The sequence below is a fragment of the Harpia harpyja genome, chromosome 16 (assembly GCF_026419915.1).
Source record: "Harpia harpyja isolate bHarHar1 chromosome 16, bHarHar1 primary haplotype, whole genome shotgun sequence".
Classification (NCBI taxonomy): domain Eukaryota; kingdom Metazoa; phylum Chordata; class Aves; order Accipitriformes; family Accipitridae; genus Harpia; species Harpia harpyja.
The window spans coordinates 3347275-3360807 of record NC_068955.1 but is presented as its reverse complement, the minus strand read 5'-3'; the positions used below and the strand labels follow the sequence as shown (position 1 = coordinate 3360807).

General features: G+C 52.1%; 1 protein-coding gene across 32 annotated transcripts in view; it reads right to left on the bottom strand.

Moving 5' to 3' along the window:
* MACF1 (microtubule actin crosslinking factor 1) overlaps positions 1-13533 on the bottom strand; it is a 147007-nt gene that overhangs the window by 3262 nt on the left and 130212 nt on the right. For 19 of the 32 annotated variants that reach the window (XM_052810696.1, XM_052810719.1, XM_052810713.1 and 16 more), the window contains 16 exons: positions 13380-13499; positions 12980-13149; positions 12689-12848; positions 11776-11970; positions 10932-11060; positions 10708-10851; positions 10381-10569; positions 9910-10027; positions 9210-9373; positions 7841-8003; positions 7528-7682; positions 7198-7272; positions 6407-6424; positions 4072-4189; positions 1481-1692; positions 773-883 (listed from right to left, as the gene is read on the bottom strand). In XM_052810696.1, the coding sequence (XP_052666656.1) occupies positions 773-883; positions 1481-1692; positions 4072-4189; positions 6407-6424; positions 7198-7272; positions 7528-7682; positions 7841-8003; positions 9210-9373; positions 9910-10027; positions 10381-10569; positions 10708-10851; positions 10932-11060; positions 11776-11970; positions 12689-12848; positions 12980-13149; positions 13380-13499 (2241 nt within the window). The remainder of the gene's footprint in view (positions 1-772; positions 884-1480; positions 1693-4071; positions 4190-6406; positions 6425-7197; positions 7273-7527; positions 7683-7840; positions 8004-9209; positions 9374-9909; positions 10028-10380; positions 10570-10707; positions 10852-10931; positions 11061-11775; positions 11971-12688; positions 12849-12979; positions 13150-13379; positions 13500-13533) is intronic. The other 13 variants (XM_052810716.1, XM_052810714.1, XM_052810715.1 and 10 more) reach the window with 3 other exon arrangements.

Below are 13533 nucleotides of genomic sequence, written 5' to 3'. Positions count from 1 at the left end.
TCCTATTTTATAAATATGTTAACAGCAGCAAGCAGGCAATTTAGGGCAATTGGGGAAGTGCTCCTGACCTTCTGATGATTTAAAATAATTCCTTTTCTGCGTGAAAGCGCTGCCGAGCAAGACGCGGTTATCTTGCCAGCGCACACCACCACTCAGTGCATCACTGAGATCTACCTGGTATTTCTCATCACAGGTTCACAAGGTCAGGAAAGTCTGCGAGGAGGCTGAAACTTTAGGGAGATCAAAGTCTCAGCCCGAATTCATCCTCCTGGGAGCATCAAGCTGGTGACAGTGCCGGACACACCATACGTGCTTCAACACGGTGATAAATACAAGCGCTTCACAAAAATGAAGGCAATGTGGTTATCGTGCATGCGCTGTAGCTGATTTTCAGGTCTCAACTCGGCTGCCGCATTTCAATTTTTTGAAAGCCAAAACACGGCCGCTTTTCAGTGCTTAAAAGCTATTAAAGCTTGGAAAATTTCTTTTTTTTTTTTTTTCTCTAAAGCACAAGAGGCTAAAGGTCGCTCTCTTGGTTTGAAAGCAGGTAAATGTGAATTGCAAGCCGTTGTGCTTTATTCTAAGGTTGATGTTTTATTTAATCCGAGTTAGAAACCCATGAAAAACGCTAACAGTCGGAGCGTTAGCGGTGCTAACAAGCGCTGCTCTACCACAAGGAAAGCGTTAAAACAGGCAGGGGAGCAGGACTTCTCCGTGCCAGCGGCACTCCGGCCTGTCAGCAGGTCCTCAGGGCTGCGAGACCATACTCTACCTCGGCGCTCGAGAGCTGGAAGTCGGAATAATCGAATCCCCTCAGGGGGGTGCCCGCTTTACTGTTTATCAACCAGGGTTTGTCATAACATCGAGAGAAGTGATGTGGAGTCTGTGAAATGGAAAATCCAAGGAAGGGGGGGGGGAGAGGTGGAAGTGAGTGAAAAAAAAAAAAAAAAAAAAAGAAATGGAAAAATATCTGGAATGGGGAAAATGGCACTAAAATGAAACGAGAACCAAACAGGAAATATATAAATTCAAATAAAGGGAAAAAACCCAAACAGACGATGGAATAAAACATGCAAGGGCAAACAATGTGGTGGGAAAGGAGAGACGATGGGCGATGGCTTCTTCCTGCGTGCCGGCCGGACACCAGGGCTGTGGCACTGCCCTGCCTCGGGGACCAGGAGCCTTCGGCTGCACGGCGAGCGCCGGGGACCCTCCTGCGGAGCCACGAGCGCCCAGTTTGGGCTGAAAACCTGTCCTGCACCGTCCCACCCCACCCATCCCACGTGGACAGCAGGGTTCTTCCCGCAGACACCACGAGCATCCTCTACAGACCACGGTAACCACCGAGGTCCCAAGCCCCAACCTTCCTCCTCCTCCTCCTCCCTACACCTCCTGCAGCTCCTCATCTCACTGGGACGGGTTTGGAGGCCACCGGTTTCTAAAGGAGAGGCAAGAGGAAGGCTTCACGCGTGAACCCCACCTTGGCTCCGCTGGCCGGAGTTGCAGGAGAGGATGGCATGGAAGCGCAGCTGTGGTTGCTCTGGCTGGCGCTGGAACTGGATCGCGTTGGGGAGGCTGCTCGGGAGGATGGTTTTGATCTTCGGCCTCGCGATCGGAACGGTGTCATTCCCTGGGAAGCCCCCTCCGGCAAGATGAATTTCTCTCGGAGTTCAAGGTTGGTCCGTCCTCGGGCTGGAAGGGGACAAAGAAGAGGAGACCTGAGGTTCGTAGGAACGCAACATCATTACCGGGGCTCAGGAGGCTCCGGGGGTCGGAGCGTGTGTCCTTGCGATGTCTCCCCAAGCCCATCTCCGAGGGCGAGCGGACGGCAGCGAGACCGTCCCGGCTCTTTTGCTCTGCCCTAACCACCTCCTGCCACAGATCAGCTCTCTGAGAAATTAGCCGATTAAAAGCTGCTCGAGGCGCCTGAATTCATACTGGATGCTCTATTATTCTCTCATGTCTTGGGGAAAGCATCCTAATGGCCTTTAAACACACCGTGTTACAACAGTGGCCAATGTCATCTTTAATGTGGCTTAAAAATAGTAAGAGCAGCTTTGAAGGGTTGAGATTCTGCTCTCTTACAGCTCTGGGCAGCTCTTCACCAGTTTTGGGGGAGAGATGAGAGAGAACTGACCACTACCCATTAAAAGCTAACTTTAAAACTTTCATCCAAATGCCCCAAAGAGCTGGAGGGTCGGCCTTCGGCAAGCAAGGGGCAACCAAGCAGGGAGAAAATCTGTACAGACTTCAGCTCCTGGGCCAGCTGACGTGTGCCAACGTATTTCATGCTCATGGTGTTTGAACAGAGAGCAAGGGCATGCACTGAGCCTTATGGGACATGGGAGCAATTTTAGAGTCAATGCATTATGGACCAGAAAGCCAAGAAAGCAACTGCAAAAGGGAAGCACCACGCTGAGATAACCAAGGGATGGAAATAACCTCAGTGTCAGCACTGTAAAACATCTGCTGCAAAGCATGAACGGGGGAGGCTGGAGGAGCAGGAAAACCCTGAAGGTTCCCCGAAGCAAGCGGTACACGCTGTAAATCATGCTGCTTTCAGCAACAGCCGTCGGACAGCAGGAGCAAGGAATGGTCAGGCAGCAGCTTGAAGAAGACATATCCGAAGCAGTTAACATCTCAAAGACCCCAGTGAGACAAGGACATATGGAGTACAGACCTAAGCTCTCCAAAATACGCAGCCTTGATGCGCTTCATTCCTGGCCAGCCCCCTTGCTAATCCTTCTCTGTCCCCGGGTCATGGCTCTCGGCCGGTCGCAGCAGAGCATCGCTTCCAGCCTAACAGCTCCGACCACAAAAAAACCTCAAGACTGAAGGTTTTGGAAAGGAGGTGACCCCGGTTCTCCGTGCCCACGGTACATGACCCTGGGCTGCATTATCCCAACTATCCCTTCCAGACGTGTCCCACCAAATGAGCTCCAGCAAACACTGCTCAGCCCTAAAAACCCAAGATCTAGCTGGTTCTTCCTTTCTAATGTACTGCTGTGTCTTCCTTAAGCTCAGTTCATCCAGGAGCTTCTTGTACTTGAATTTTCCTGCATTAATGCTGAATTGAAACGTCTTTTTTGTTTCACTGCCAGGCTGGTCAATCTCTGGGACACACTTGTGCAAGGTGACGCTTATCAACACACTTACAGCAGGATGCAGTGCTCAAAATCCGCCAAAGAAATCCGACCCAGCCCTGAACAGACCCACGGACAATGATGTCTAAATACAGCCCCCTTTTACAACTCAAATCTTGCATGTGGCAATCCAGAAAAAAGAAGGGCCACGTTTCCACCCTCACGGGCAGAGCTGGGGGAAGAAACTTTATTTTAAGGCATTAAAAGAAGACCCAGCACCATCAGCAGCTCTCGCTGCAAACAGCTATTTAAGGTGCATGGTCCTGCACAGCTCAGGGTTTCCAAACTAGTTCCTTATGCTGCTGCTCTAAAGACAACAAACGAACTGAAAATACTTGTATTAGAAATACATCAGAGAGAAATCAAGTAGTTCAAAGGCACAGGAGAAATGTCTCCTTATTCACTAGGATGAGCCTGGACCGTCAGTGCCCCGTGGCCACAGCCCAGTGCTGCAGTGCCATGGGTTCACGGATCCTGAGCTGGAGCATCTTCTCCCCAGAGTGTCTGCCACCAGGATTTTACCCTCTCCTGGCTTTGAACCTTTTGAATTCTTTCCGATCACCTTTGCAAAGCTTACTCCATCACCCACAGAGTCACAAGTACGCACCGACCGCTTCAAAGGGAAGCCGAGACCCCCCAGCACGGCAATGCAGCTCTGCTTGCTGGGGTCTTAAAAATAAGAAACACAACGCTTCCCTCTTCTTCTCCCAGGACACCCGGCTAAACACTTGTGAGATTTGCTGCAGTATTGCCAAATCTTGTGATTTTAAGTTCTGTGGTTTGCTTTGGATCTGTTTTCTCCAGTTCCCGCCTGTTATTTGGATAACCCAGACCCACCTGGTCATTCACAGTCCCAGCAGACAAGTTCTCAAACTCCCCTTACTGGGTGAGAAGACGCCAGTTGCATAAAACCCAGGAATTGCCTTACCTCTGCAAGGATCATTCTTCACTAAAAATTCATCCAGGGCCATCCATCCTCCACCGACACGAACCATGACTGTGCTCCGCAGGATACGGACCAGCCGCAGCTGCTGGGAATCGCCGAACTGCGGAGCCAAGAAACAGTTCAGACAAGGGGGACACGACAAGGGACACTCGGCTCCTTCCTGCAGCAGGCTGCACCAAATGCTTTTATTGAGCTATTGAATACTTTTAAGGTTTCTCCAGATAGGTTCTTCTGGAATAAGTGCAGGCCAGTACCAATTTACAGGAGTTTTTCTGCTATGTGGTTTTAAGATGATGCAACTATCCAAATCCTTTAGTTTTAAAGCTGGAAAGAGAGAATTTTTTAGAGTAGCAAATGAGGTTTTGGAATTTGGTCTTTGGATGGGTTTTCTCAGCCCAAATTGTAGTTTTTCCTTTTATTGTGAAGGAAATAGAGGCTGGCAATGCAATGACCCTCCTGGTGCAGCCCATGTGGAAAAGAGCCGGCCGATTCAGATCACTTAGTGCCAGTGAATCAGCAAGGCAAGCAGTGCTGCGTCACCGCTGAGCGAGAAACCTCTTATCATCAAGTCTGAAGTCCAGCGATTTCACTGAGCCTCAGACTTGACCCCCACCAGCCAGAAAGCCCCCACCACAGAGATCGCCCAGTGAGGATGTTTTGGTGAGTGCAGAGTGATGGGAATCCAGGCAGGAATCCCGCAGCAATGTTGATTAGTGATTGCAATGTTCATTAGTGATTTTAAACACCTGCAATGTCAAACAAGTGCGCCCTGAATCAGAAGCATGTGTCTGTTTTTCAAAGCTCCCTAAATCTCCTGGACAGCCAAGCCCAGGCTCCTGGTTGCCCTCTGCATCGGGCAAGCGGCAGAGCCGGTGCAGGACACCGGGAGCCTGGCTCACGTGTAGCAGCTCCGCATCCAGGTCTACAGAGCACCTGCTGTGATGAGAAGACAGGGGAACCAGCCTTTGAAAGCAAGACCATCTTCAGAATGATTAAAAAAAAAAAAAAAAAAAAGCAGCAACATTTTCCCTGGGTGGATAAGAACACAAAAACCAAGAGATTAAATGAAAACAAGAGAGTGCAAAGCCACACTGAGGTGGGTCGCGCCAGGCAGAGGGGCAGGAGGCAACAGCATCTCCGGCTCTCCTTCCCGCAGGGACATGGGACCCTGGACCGTGCACTGGTGGGTCTCCCTGCTTGGGGTCCTACCAAAACGTGCTCGCCCCAGCACGGTGGTGAAAGAGCTGCCGCAGCCGCGCTCGGCACGGCCGTGGTGCCCGCGGGCAGGGAGAAGGGCAGAGGAGCTGCCTTCCCTCTTTCTGGGCTCTACCTGAGGTGTCCTTCAAAAGCTAGTTCTGCACCAGGGAAAACCAGGGACAAGTCAATTCTCATTTCCACTGCCGCATTTACACTATTTTTCAGTTGCTGTTGAAAATGTTTCTGTAATCACTACCTAAGTTAAAGCCAGAGCTCTCCTGGATCCATCCACTTCCAACATCCAAGTTTGTTTCTTTCTGGGCATGTTTTTGGTAGGGCACCATCATTCCACATGAAAAATATGCTTTTCTATTCAAGTAGGGGCAGTGGGCACATCATAATGGCACATGATGCTCCAGTCCCATTAAAAAAAGAGCTCTGCCCCCCCAAACCAGCCGGCACTCACGCACACCGCACCCGATCATCTCGGGTCATGACAGTAATGGGGATACATGCAGGTTTTGTGAGCCTTGCTCCAGTTAGGAGTTACTCAGCGGGTGTAGTGGGGATGAGGGTTTAGTTATCGTTACCTATGGGATTAAAGGGGTGGACTCAGCATTCTCATTCCATGGTGATTGCGATCCAAGCCCACCCAGAGCCTGGTACAGCCCTTGTACAGGTAGTTGTACCCCTGTGATTTCACCTGGACTGGCTGCTCCCCAAAGGAGGGCAGTCCCGGGCATGAGCCCGTCTGTATCTCAGTGCTGCCCACAGCAGGGTGCTGTGATTTGCCACCAGTTACCATCAACATCCCCAACGTATCCAAGAAAGGAGCCACAGAGAGAAAAAAAGACCTCCATTTTGGTCAAATCCTGCTTTTTCCATTGAATTTTTCCCCTTTTTCTGCCCAATGTAGTCTTTTTTTTCGGGTGGCCCTCCCAGCTCAGGGCACTCCTCTGTACCAGGCTCTGCTGAGCAGCGCTCACAGATCACATCCTCCCACAGCAACAAAGGACAGAGCAGCATCACGGACACACAAAGCTACGTTTGTTAAAAAAAAAAAAGGGAAAAAAAAAAAAAAAAAAAGAGGTGAGAGACAGCATCGCAAGGCAAACTGTACCTGATTGCCGAGGAAGAACTACAGAGGGAGAGGAGGCAGAGGGGATGGGGGAGGTGAGGGGGAAGGAAAGTCAAGAGGAAGAGGAGGGGAAAGAAAAACAAAAAAAACATTTATGGGATTAACAGTACAATAATCATGAAAACTGTTAACTGCAGGTAGTTAGAAATCTGTGGGGTTTATGCTGTTTGGGTGTAAGGTAGAAGCTCAGGGAGCCTGGGACCGGTGCAGCCGGGGAAGGGGGGGCGAGCGCTGTGGCTCAGCTCCTCCTGGCCGGAGCATCAGCCCCCAAACCAGCAGGCAGCTCTGCTGCCAGCTCGTTTCACCAGTTCACCTCGGTGAACGATTTGAAACATAAACAGCGAGCTCGTTACAAAGAGATTCTTTAAGGAAATTATTCTCCCTTCTTCGGGAGCGAGCTAAGAAAAACACAGGCGTAAGGTACACTCATCCACGAGGAAAACTTCAAGGGCGGCTGCTGGTGGAGTGAATGCAGCGTTTCATGGGGCCGGTGGGCTGGCCGTCCCAGAACAGGGCCACTTTTATGCTCTCCCGATTTGGGGAACGCCCTGGGGCTGAGGACAGCGCTGGGCAAACACGGCCCAGCCACCTCCGCCGGGAGCCGGCGTGCCAGAGGACGAGGTCTCCGTCTCGCCCCGGGGAGCCCACGGGGGTTCCCCCTTGCGCCAGGCTGGGCACCCCGTCGGTGATTCCCCCCCTCCCCTGCCCGCCCCGGTGGGAAGAGGGAGCAGGATTTGTGCCGCCGGGGCAGCGTTCGGCCCCCTCTGCCTTACCCGGTATTTGTTCTCGCCGATCTGCTCCACTTGAAATCTCTTGGCACACTTGCACTGGGCCACTTGCCTGGTGACCTGCCATCACCAACAAGAGAAGTAAGGGACCAGGATTTTGGGAGTTTTCCCCAACACAAGGCACTGCTTGGATAACACACAGCCCTAGGGAGCCTTTCCTTCAAAAACATGGTAGGTACTGTCAGTACCAGCCAATTATTTTGGCTCGGTACCACCACAATCCTTTTTTTTCCCTCCTTTTTGTCTTTCCCACTGCCAACCCGCAGCCTGAACCACCCCAACACCCCCGAGCACCCATCTGTTTTGGTGCTTTACCTCATCTTCGATCTTGTCGGCATCAGTGGTGGGGCGGTAGGCATCCTTGTTGGGATGGAGAGCAGCCACAAACTCATAGTAATCAATGTAGCCGTCACCATCACGGTCAAAGATGTCGGCCACCGCGGTCATCTCCAGCTTCGTGGTGGGGAATTCTGGAAGGAGAGAGAAATGAGCAACCGATGCAGGGACCTCACTCATCAGAGCTGGGGATGTCGGGGCATGGTCTACCATCTCGGTCCTTGAGCAGAGACAACCTTGTCAGACCGAGGTGGCCATTTTCCGAGCTCGTTTCAGGCAGGCAGGGACTTACTAGAGGCCAGGATGCCGTCGATAAACTCCTGCCGGGTGATCTTCCCATCTTGGTCTTTGTCGATGCGCCGGAAGAAGTCCATGACGCGGGATTTCTTGTGGTTCATCCAGCGCATATACTTCTTCCGCCAGACATCGAAGTCAAAGTTTGCAAACTCCTTCAACTGGAAGGAAACCCGTGAGGGTCAGTGGGGGAAATCCCCAAAGGAGCAGCACCCTACAGCACCCTAAAACACCAGCCTTCAGGTGAGGCCGTGCCCGAGCTCCCGGCGCTAACGCTCACTGCCCACCCTCCTGGGAAAGTTTATCTGGGTTTATCCAGATGACCCCATTAACGAGGGGGCCACTCAAATCGACTTTCCAGAACAGAAGGACACACAGCGTAGCCGACAGCCATCACGTGGACTGCGCATCACGGAACCATCGACACGGGATGCAGCATCCCCCGCGCTGGTATACGTACACATACGCAGAGATATCAGCTACTTGCACACAGACACACACGCACACCCCCCGTCTCCGGTCGGGTATTTGGGGATGCTTCCTCGCTTGGGATTTCGCCTAACGATTCGCCAGGCTCTGCCCGGGAGGAATACCCATTGCTGGCATCGTTTTGGGCACGCATCTTCCCTCTCCCTTTCCCTCTAAGCAGCTGAGAAGGGATTTCTTGCTCGTCTTCCAGGTAAGACAGCGGCTGGGGCACACCTCAGCTCTGCAAACCCTGGCCCTGCGGCTCTGCCACCAGCCTCAGACGAGCCACTCGCCCTCCAATTTAAACTAACACCCTTTTTATACCCCCGCCCCGAAAGGACTCCCATGACCCCACCAGCTCAAGCAGCTCACAGCAAGGTAATGCAACAATTTTTAGCGCCTTTTTTTTTTTTTCCTCTAAACATTCTTGGAGTTAAAAGCAACAAAGAAAAAACATTAATACGTATAAACTGAACTGACCTACAGCAAAAGCAACAAAAAACAAAAACACTCACTTCTGGGCATAGCTGCTTTGTTAAGCATAAATAAAAACAAAAATTACATTAGATGTTTGGAAAAGATATAGACAGTAATTGTTAAACTAATTACTAGGAGTAAAGCAGGCCTGGCTGTCATTACCTCTACAGATACCGACTGCAGGGGCACAAAGCAGTTCATTAATGTGCAGTTAATTACAGAAGGTAGTTTTCAGCCTTAATATTTCAGGAATTATTATTTCCTTTTTCTTTTGGCGTTTTCAGAAAAGCAGCAGCAACTGTCTGCAAGAGCTGGGCAATTCAAGAGGCAGCACTAATTTAAAATGCTTCTCACACCTCTCCAGCAAGCAAACCCCAGCACCGCTCCCACCCACCCTGCCCAGAGCAGCCGGTGGCCGTTACCTCCTCCAGTCTGTCCAGGGCATCGTTCAGTTTCCGCTGCCGCTCCAGCGCCAGCAGCCAGACCTGCTGCCAGCGGGCCGAGAGCTGGTTTATCCGGGGGTTCTTTGTTTCCGACTGGGAGATAATGGGCATGCTGGGGGGGGTGGCCTGACTCAAGGATTTTCCTGGAAAAAGGGAGAAAAGGAATTGTTTGAGGTGGTGGTGATGGGTTCAGCAAGTCCGAGCAGTCCAGGAAAGAGCAGCAATGAAATACATTTTATTTTTCAAATAGAAAACCTCCCACAGCCTTGCTGGCTGCTCTCTGAAGGGATGCAGTGTTCCCAGGTAGGACGGGGCGATGGACGGCTCTACACCGAACCCCTCCCTGCGCTCCCTTTGCACTTGGGAATTCACATTGGACTCTAGCTTCAAGAAACAACGTAAAAAAAGACCTCACAATCTCATCACAAAGCAACTACCGACAGAAAGAGAAGAGCAGTGACAGCACAAGCTTCCCCAGGCGCAGCACACCCCAACACGGGTGTTTTGGCAAATGCCACCTGGATTTTTGCCTCCTGACAAGTTTCAACTGCCTTCCTGGTGGCTGTCAATGCAGGATGCCTTGTTAATTTATAATCAAAGTTAATTAGTTTCCTATGCATCTCATTTCCTCCCATCGTAGCACGTTTCACCCAAAGCTGTGTATCAAGCAGAGACATACTGTTGCTGCGGGACTTCTCGATGAAAGGCCCGTGGGGGGGCTCAGTGGCTTTCCTCTTGTACGTCTTCGTGACCCGGTCCACATCTGGCTGTTTCCGCGTCATCTCCTCCATAAAGGACTGTCAAAATACAGAAGGGACAAGAAAACCTTTGCAGTTTCGAGATGTTTTCGGTCTCCTGTTGCTCCAGATCCTCGCTGGGACATGCCAAGCCCACAGAGGAGATGGGAGCGTTAAGCGCCGGCGATGGGGGCTTGTGGTCAAGCTATTGCGCAGCACTGGCTTGGATCTGCAAACGTTCCGAGTTCATCGCCTGGGTTGGCTTTGCTTTGCTCCCAGGTGACAGCTCCGGTTGGGTCACACGCTGTTTTAATAGGGACTTCCAAGAGAAGTCCATGCCTCCTCCACGGAGAGGCAGGAACACCCCCGCCGCCCCTCTCCCGAGCGCCCGCCGCGTTCGGCACTGGGCTCACCTGGTGTTCGGAGATGAGGGCTTTGACCTGATCAATATTTTGTGGCATGGGCTCCTGGTCCCGCTGGATCAGGGTTGTCTCAGCCCACTGGATCCAAGCCAGGAGCTCTTCCAGAAGCTCTGCATTCGCCACCAGCTCGGAAAGCGCAGACTCCAGTCTCTGCTGGTGCTGGTTCGCCCACGTGAGAACCTGTTGGAAACGCAGAGACGACCGTCAGCCCAGCACGGGGAAACCCGGGGCAGGAACCGACACCACACGGCCGTCCTTGGTGGGGGTGTCCACCACCGCCTCTCGCCGTCAGCCTGGAACAAAGCCTGGTGGACTCACCTCCTCGAACCTGGCGCGGATGATGGTGATCCAGTGTTTGATCGTGGTGATGCAGTCGGGATGGCAGGCGGCCAGGATGACCTCCCCCATGCCCACCGCCGCGTTCACATCCACTCTCTTCTCCTCCACTTTCTTCATGAACTCCTGAAAGGCCCACATGAATTATTTTGCAACAGTCTCCCCCATAAATTTTGCTCGGGTTGCGTTTCAGAGCTCCCCGCTACCTTGTGCGCGTCAATGAGGGACTGCAACGCCTCGGCGTCGTCGGGAAGCGCTCCCCGAAAGCGCAGGGACTGCTCTGCCTCCGAGAGCCACTCCAGCAGCATGTGCACGGCCGTCCTGAACTCCTCTGCCTACGGCGACAAAAGCATAGGCGTTAGCCATCCTCCTCCCGAAATGGGCTGCTCCATTCACTGCTGACAGCTGGAGAGACAAAGGGCTGAAAGGGACTTTAAAAACAAATTAAAAAAGGGGGAAAAAAAAGCCCTTTCTGTTGGCCTGGGTTTGTGCAGCACCAGCAGACGGGTCCCGCAGCGGCCAGACACCTCCCTCCCCTCGGCATCATCTGCACTGAAGAACTAAATGTTTTTAAAAACAGCACAACTACCTGTCTTCTAACCAACTTGGCACCTGGGTAGTTTATTCTGTAAATTGCCTACTTGACATAAAAACTACTTAAGAGCCTTTGACCTTTTTTTTTTTTTTTCCCTTAGCTTCAATCTAGGTCTCTCTCTTGCACTGGATGGACATTAGCAAACACCAGCCTGGACAGTCTCTGATCACAGCTCTATTCCTGCTGTGCACATCGGCGAGATCTTTTCATGCTCCCTTTTCAAATTAGCCTTTATCAGCTCTTCTTTGGGGAAAAGAATAAGTAAATAACTGACACCAACCCACTGCTTTGCTGCTCTCACTGGTAACTGCTGCAGGGCTGGCGTGTCCTGCTCAGCCAGGAGATCAATCACTGGGCAAAAACCTCTTCTTGGAGGTTTGTGTTGACTTCCCGGCACAAACTTGGAGCCCGGCAAAGTTCTCTGAGACCGTCTCCACCCGTAGCCTTCTGCTCACCTGCTTCAAGGCCTGTTCGAGGCGGGTTTGTTTGGACACGGACAGCTTGCACACCGTGTCCCACCGGTTGCTCAGCTCCTGCAGCTGCACCTTCACCCAGGTCGTGTCGTCCCGGCTGTTCTCGATGAGCTCCCGGCCGGAGCGCTTGAGCACCTGGACTGTCCCCGTGCGCTTCCCCAGCTCTTTCTGGAAGACCTGGAAGGAGAGAGGGCAGAAGCCGAGTGGGGCTAGTCAGTCCCAGCGGGTTGTTTCACGTCAGGGGAAAAAAAAAAAACAGGGGGGCACATCTGAAATAGTTGGAACGTGGGTTTTGTACCCACATCAGGGATCCACCACAACCCGGTGCGACGGGAGGGCAGGCAGGCAGGGAGGTAGGCAGCGCAGGCAGCTCCTGAGCACGTTTCGGTGTAGGTACACACGGGCAGGAGCCGCAGCTTTGCACCCTGGCAGAAGCAGTCGTGACCTGGAGCAGGCAAGCTCTAGCCCCTGCTCAGGCTGCAAGGCAGCAGCTGCCTTGAATGGACGCCCAAGCCCTGCCCAGGGATTTCAACGTATGACCTAATCCAAACCCAGAAGCGCCAGTCTCCAAGACACACTGGAGAGAACTGCCAAGACCAAAGTTTACAGAGGATTATAAAATCAGCCATCTTTACAAGACTAAACTCTCAACAGATCTGACTGATAGCATCTGGGAAGAACAAAGCTCCAGCTCCTGTAGCCTTCCCAGTAACACAAAAGTTTCTTCCCACTTGTTTGCCCCGTTTTTTGCCCTCCTTGTCCACTGTAGTAAAGCAAAGCAGCGAGATACGCAGCTCTGCAGCAAGGCACCAACTCTGGCTCCTTTGTTCTTTGGCTCTTGGAGAAGACAAGCCCCACATGTATCTCAGGGAAGGGCTGGAAAAGGCACTTTCACCTTGTGAGCATCCATCAGGTTCATGACCAGATCCAGGTCACCGTGGACAGGCTGGTCTTCAGCTAACTGGGGTTCCACCTTGTAGAGCCAGTCTACCAAGGCCTGCAGCGCATCCATGAACTGGCCAGAGAACAAGAGGGCTTCTTCCAGCTTGTGCTGCCTGAAAAACAAACATCCTCATGAACTTCCACAAACAAACTCACCTCCTTTTAATGTGTCCCAGTGACCTCCTCCAACCACCCCATGAAATCACCTCCCCTTTGATAAGAGTCACACTGGGGCTGGACTTACCTTTCCACAGATTTGCCGCACACTGTGTCCCACTTATCCCGGACTTCTCCCAGTAAATTGTCCAGCTTTTGAGTGTCATCTGGAAGCAAGGCTTTTTCTTTGAGGGCTCTGCCTGTCCTGATAGTGGTGTCGTAGACGGGCTGCTTCCCCCCCAGTGTCTTCTGGAACTCCTGGGAACCGGAGAGAAAACAAAACTGCTTCAGAAAGCCTGGCCTTGGCTCTCTGAAGATACACGGTGCTCGTGAAGAGCCCCAGCTGAACGTTTTCCATGGCAGTGGTAGGCATGGACATGCCTTTCCCCCTGTCCTGATGGCAGAGGAGATGTTGCCCTGCTCCCCCTCCTGACGAAGCACCCTTCCACCCAGCGTCCACAACCTGTCTTGCTTTGGCAAAGCTCTACCTTGTGTTTGGAGAGCTGGAGCTTGATTTTGTCGGGATCATTGGATATCTCCAGCTCTGAGTCCAGGTGATTCTCTGCATCCTCCAGCCAATCAATCAGTTTCTTCCAAGCTTCGTGGAACTGCAAAGAAACAGGACCAAGTTTGAAACTTAAC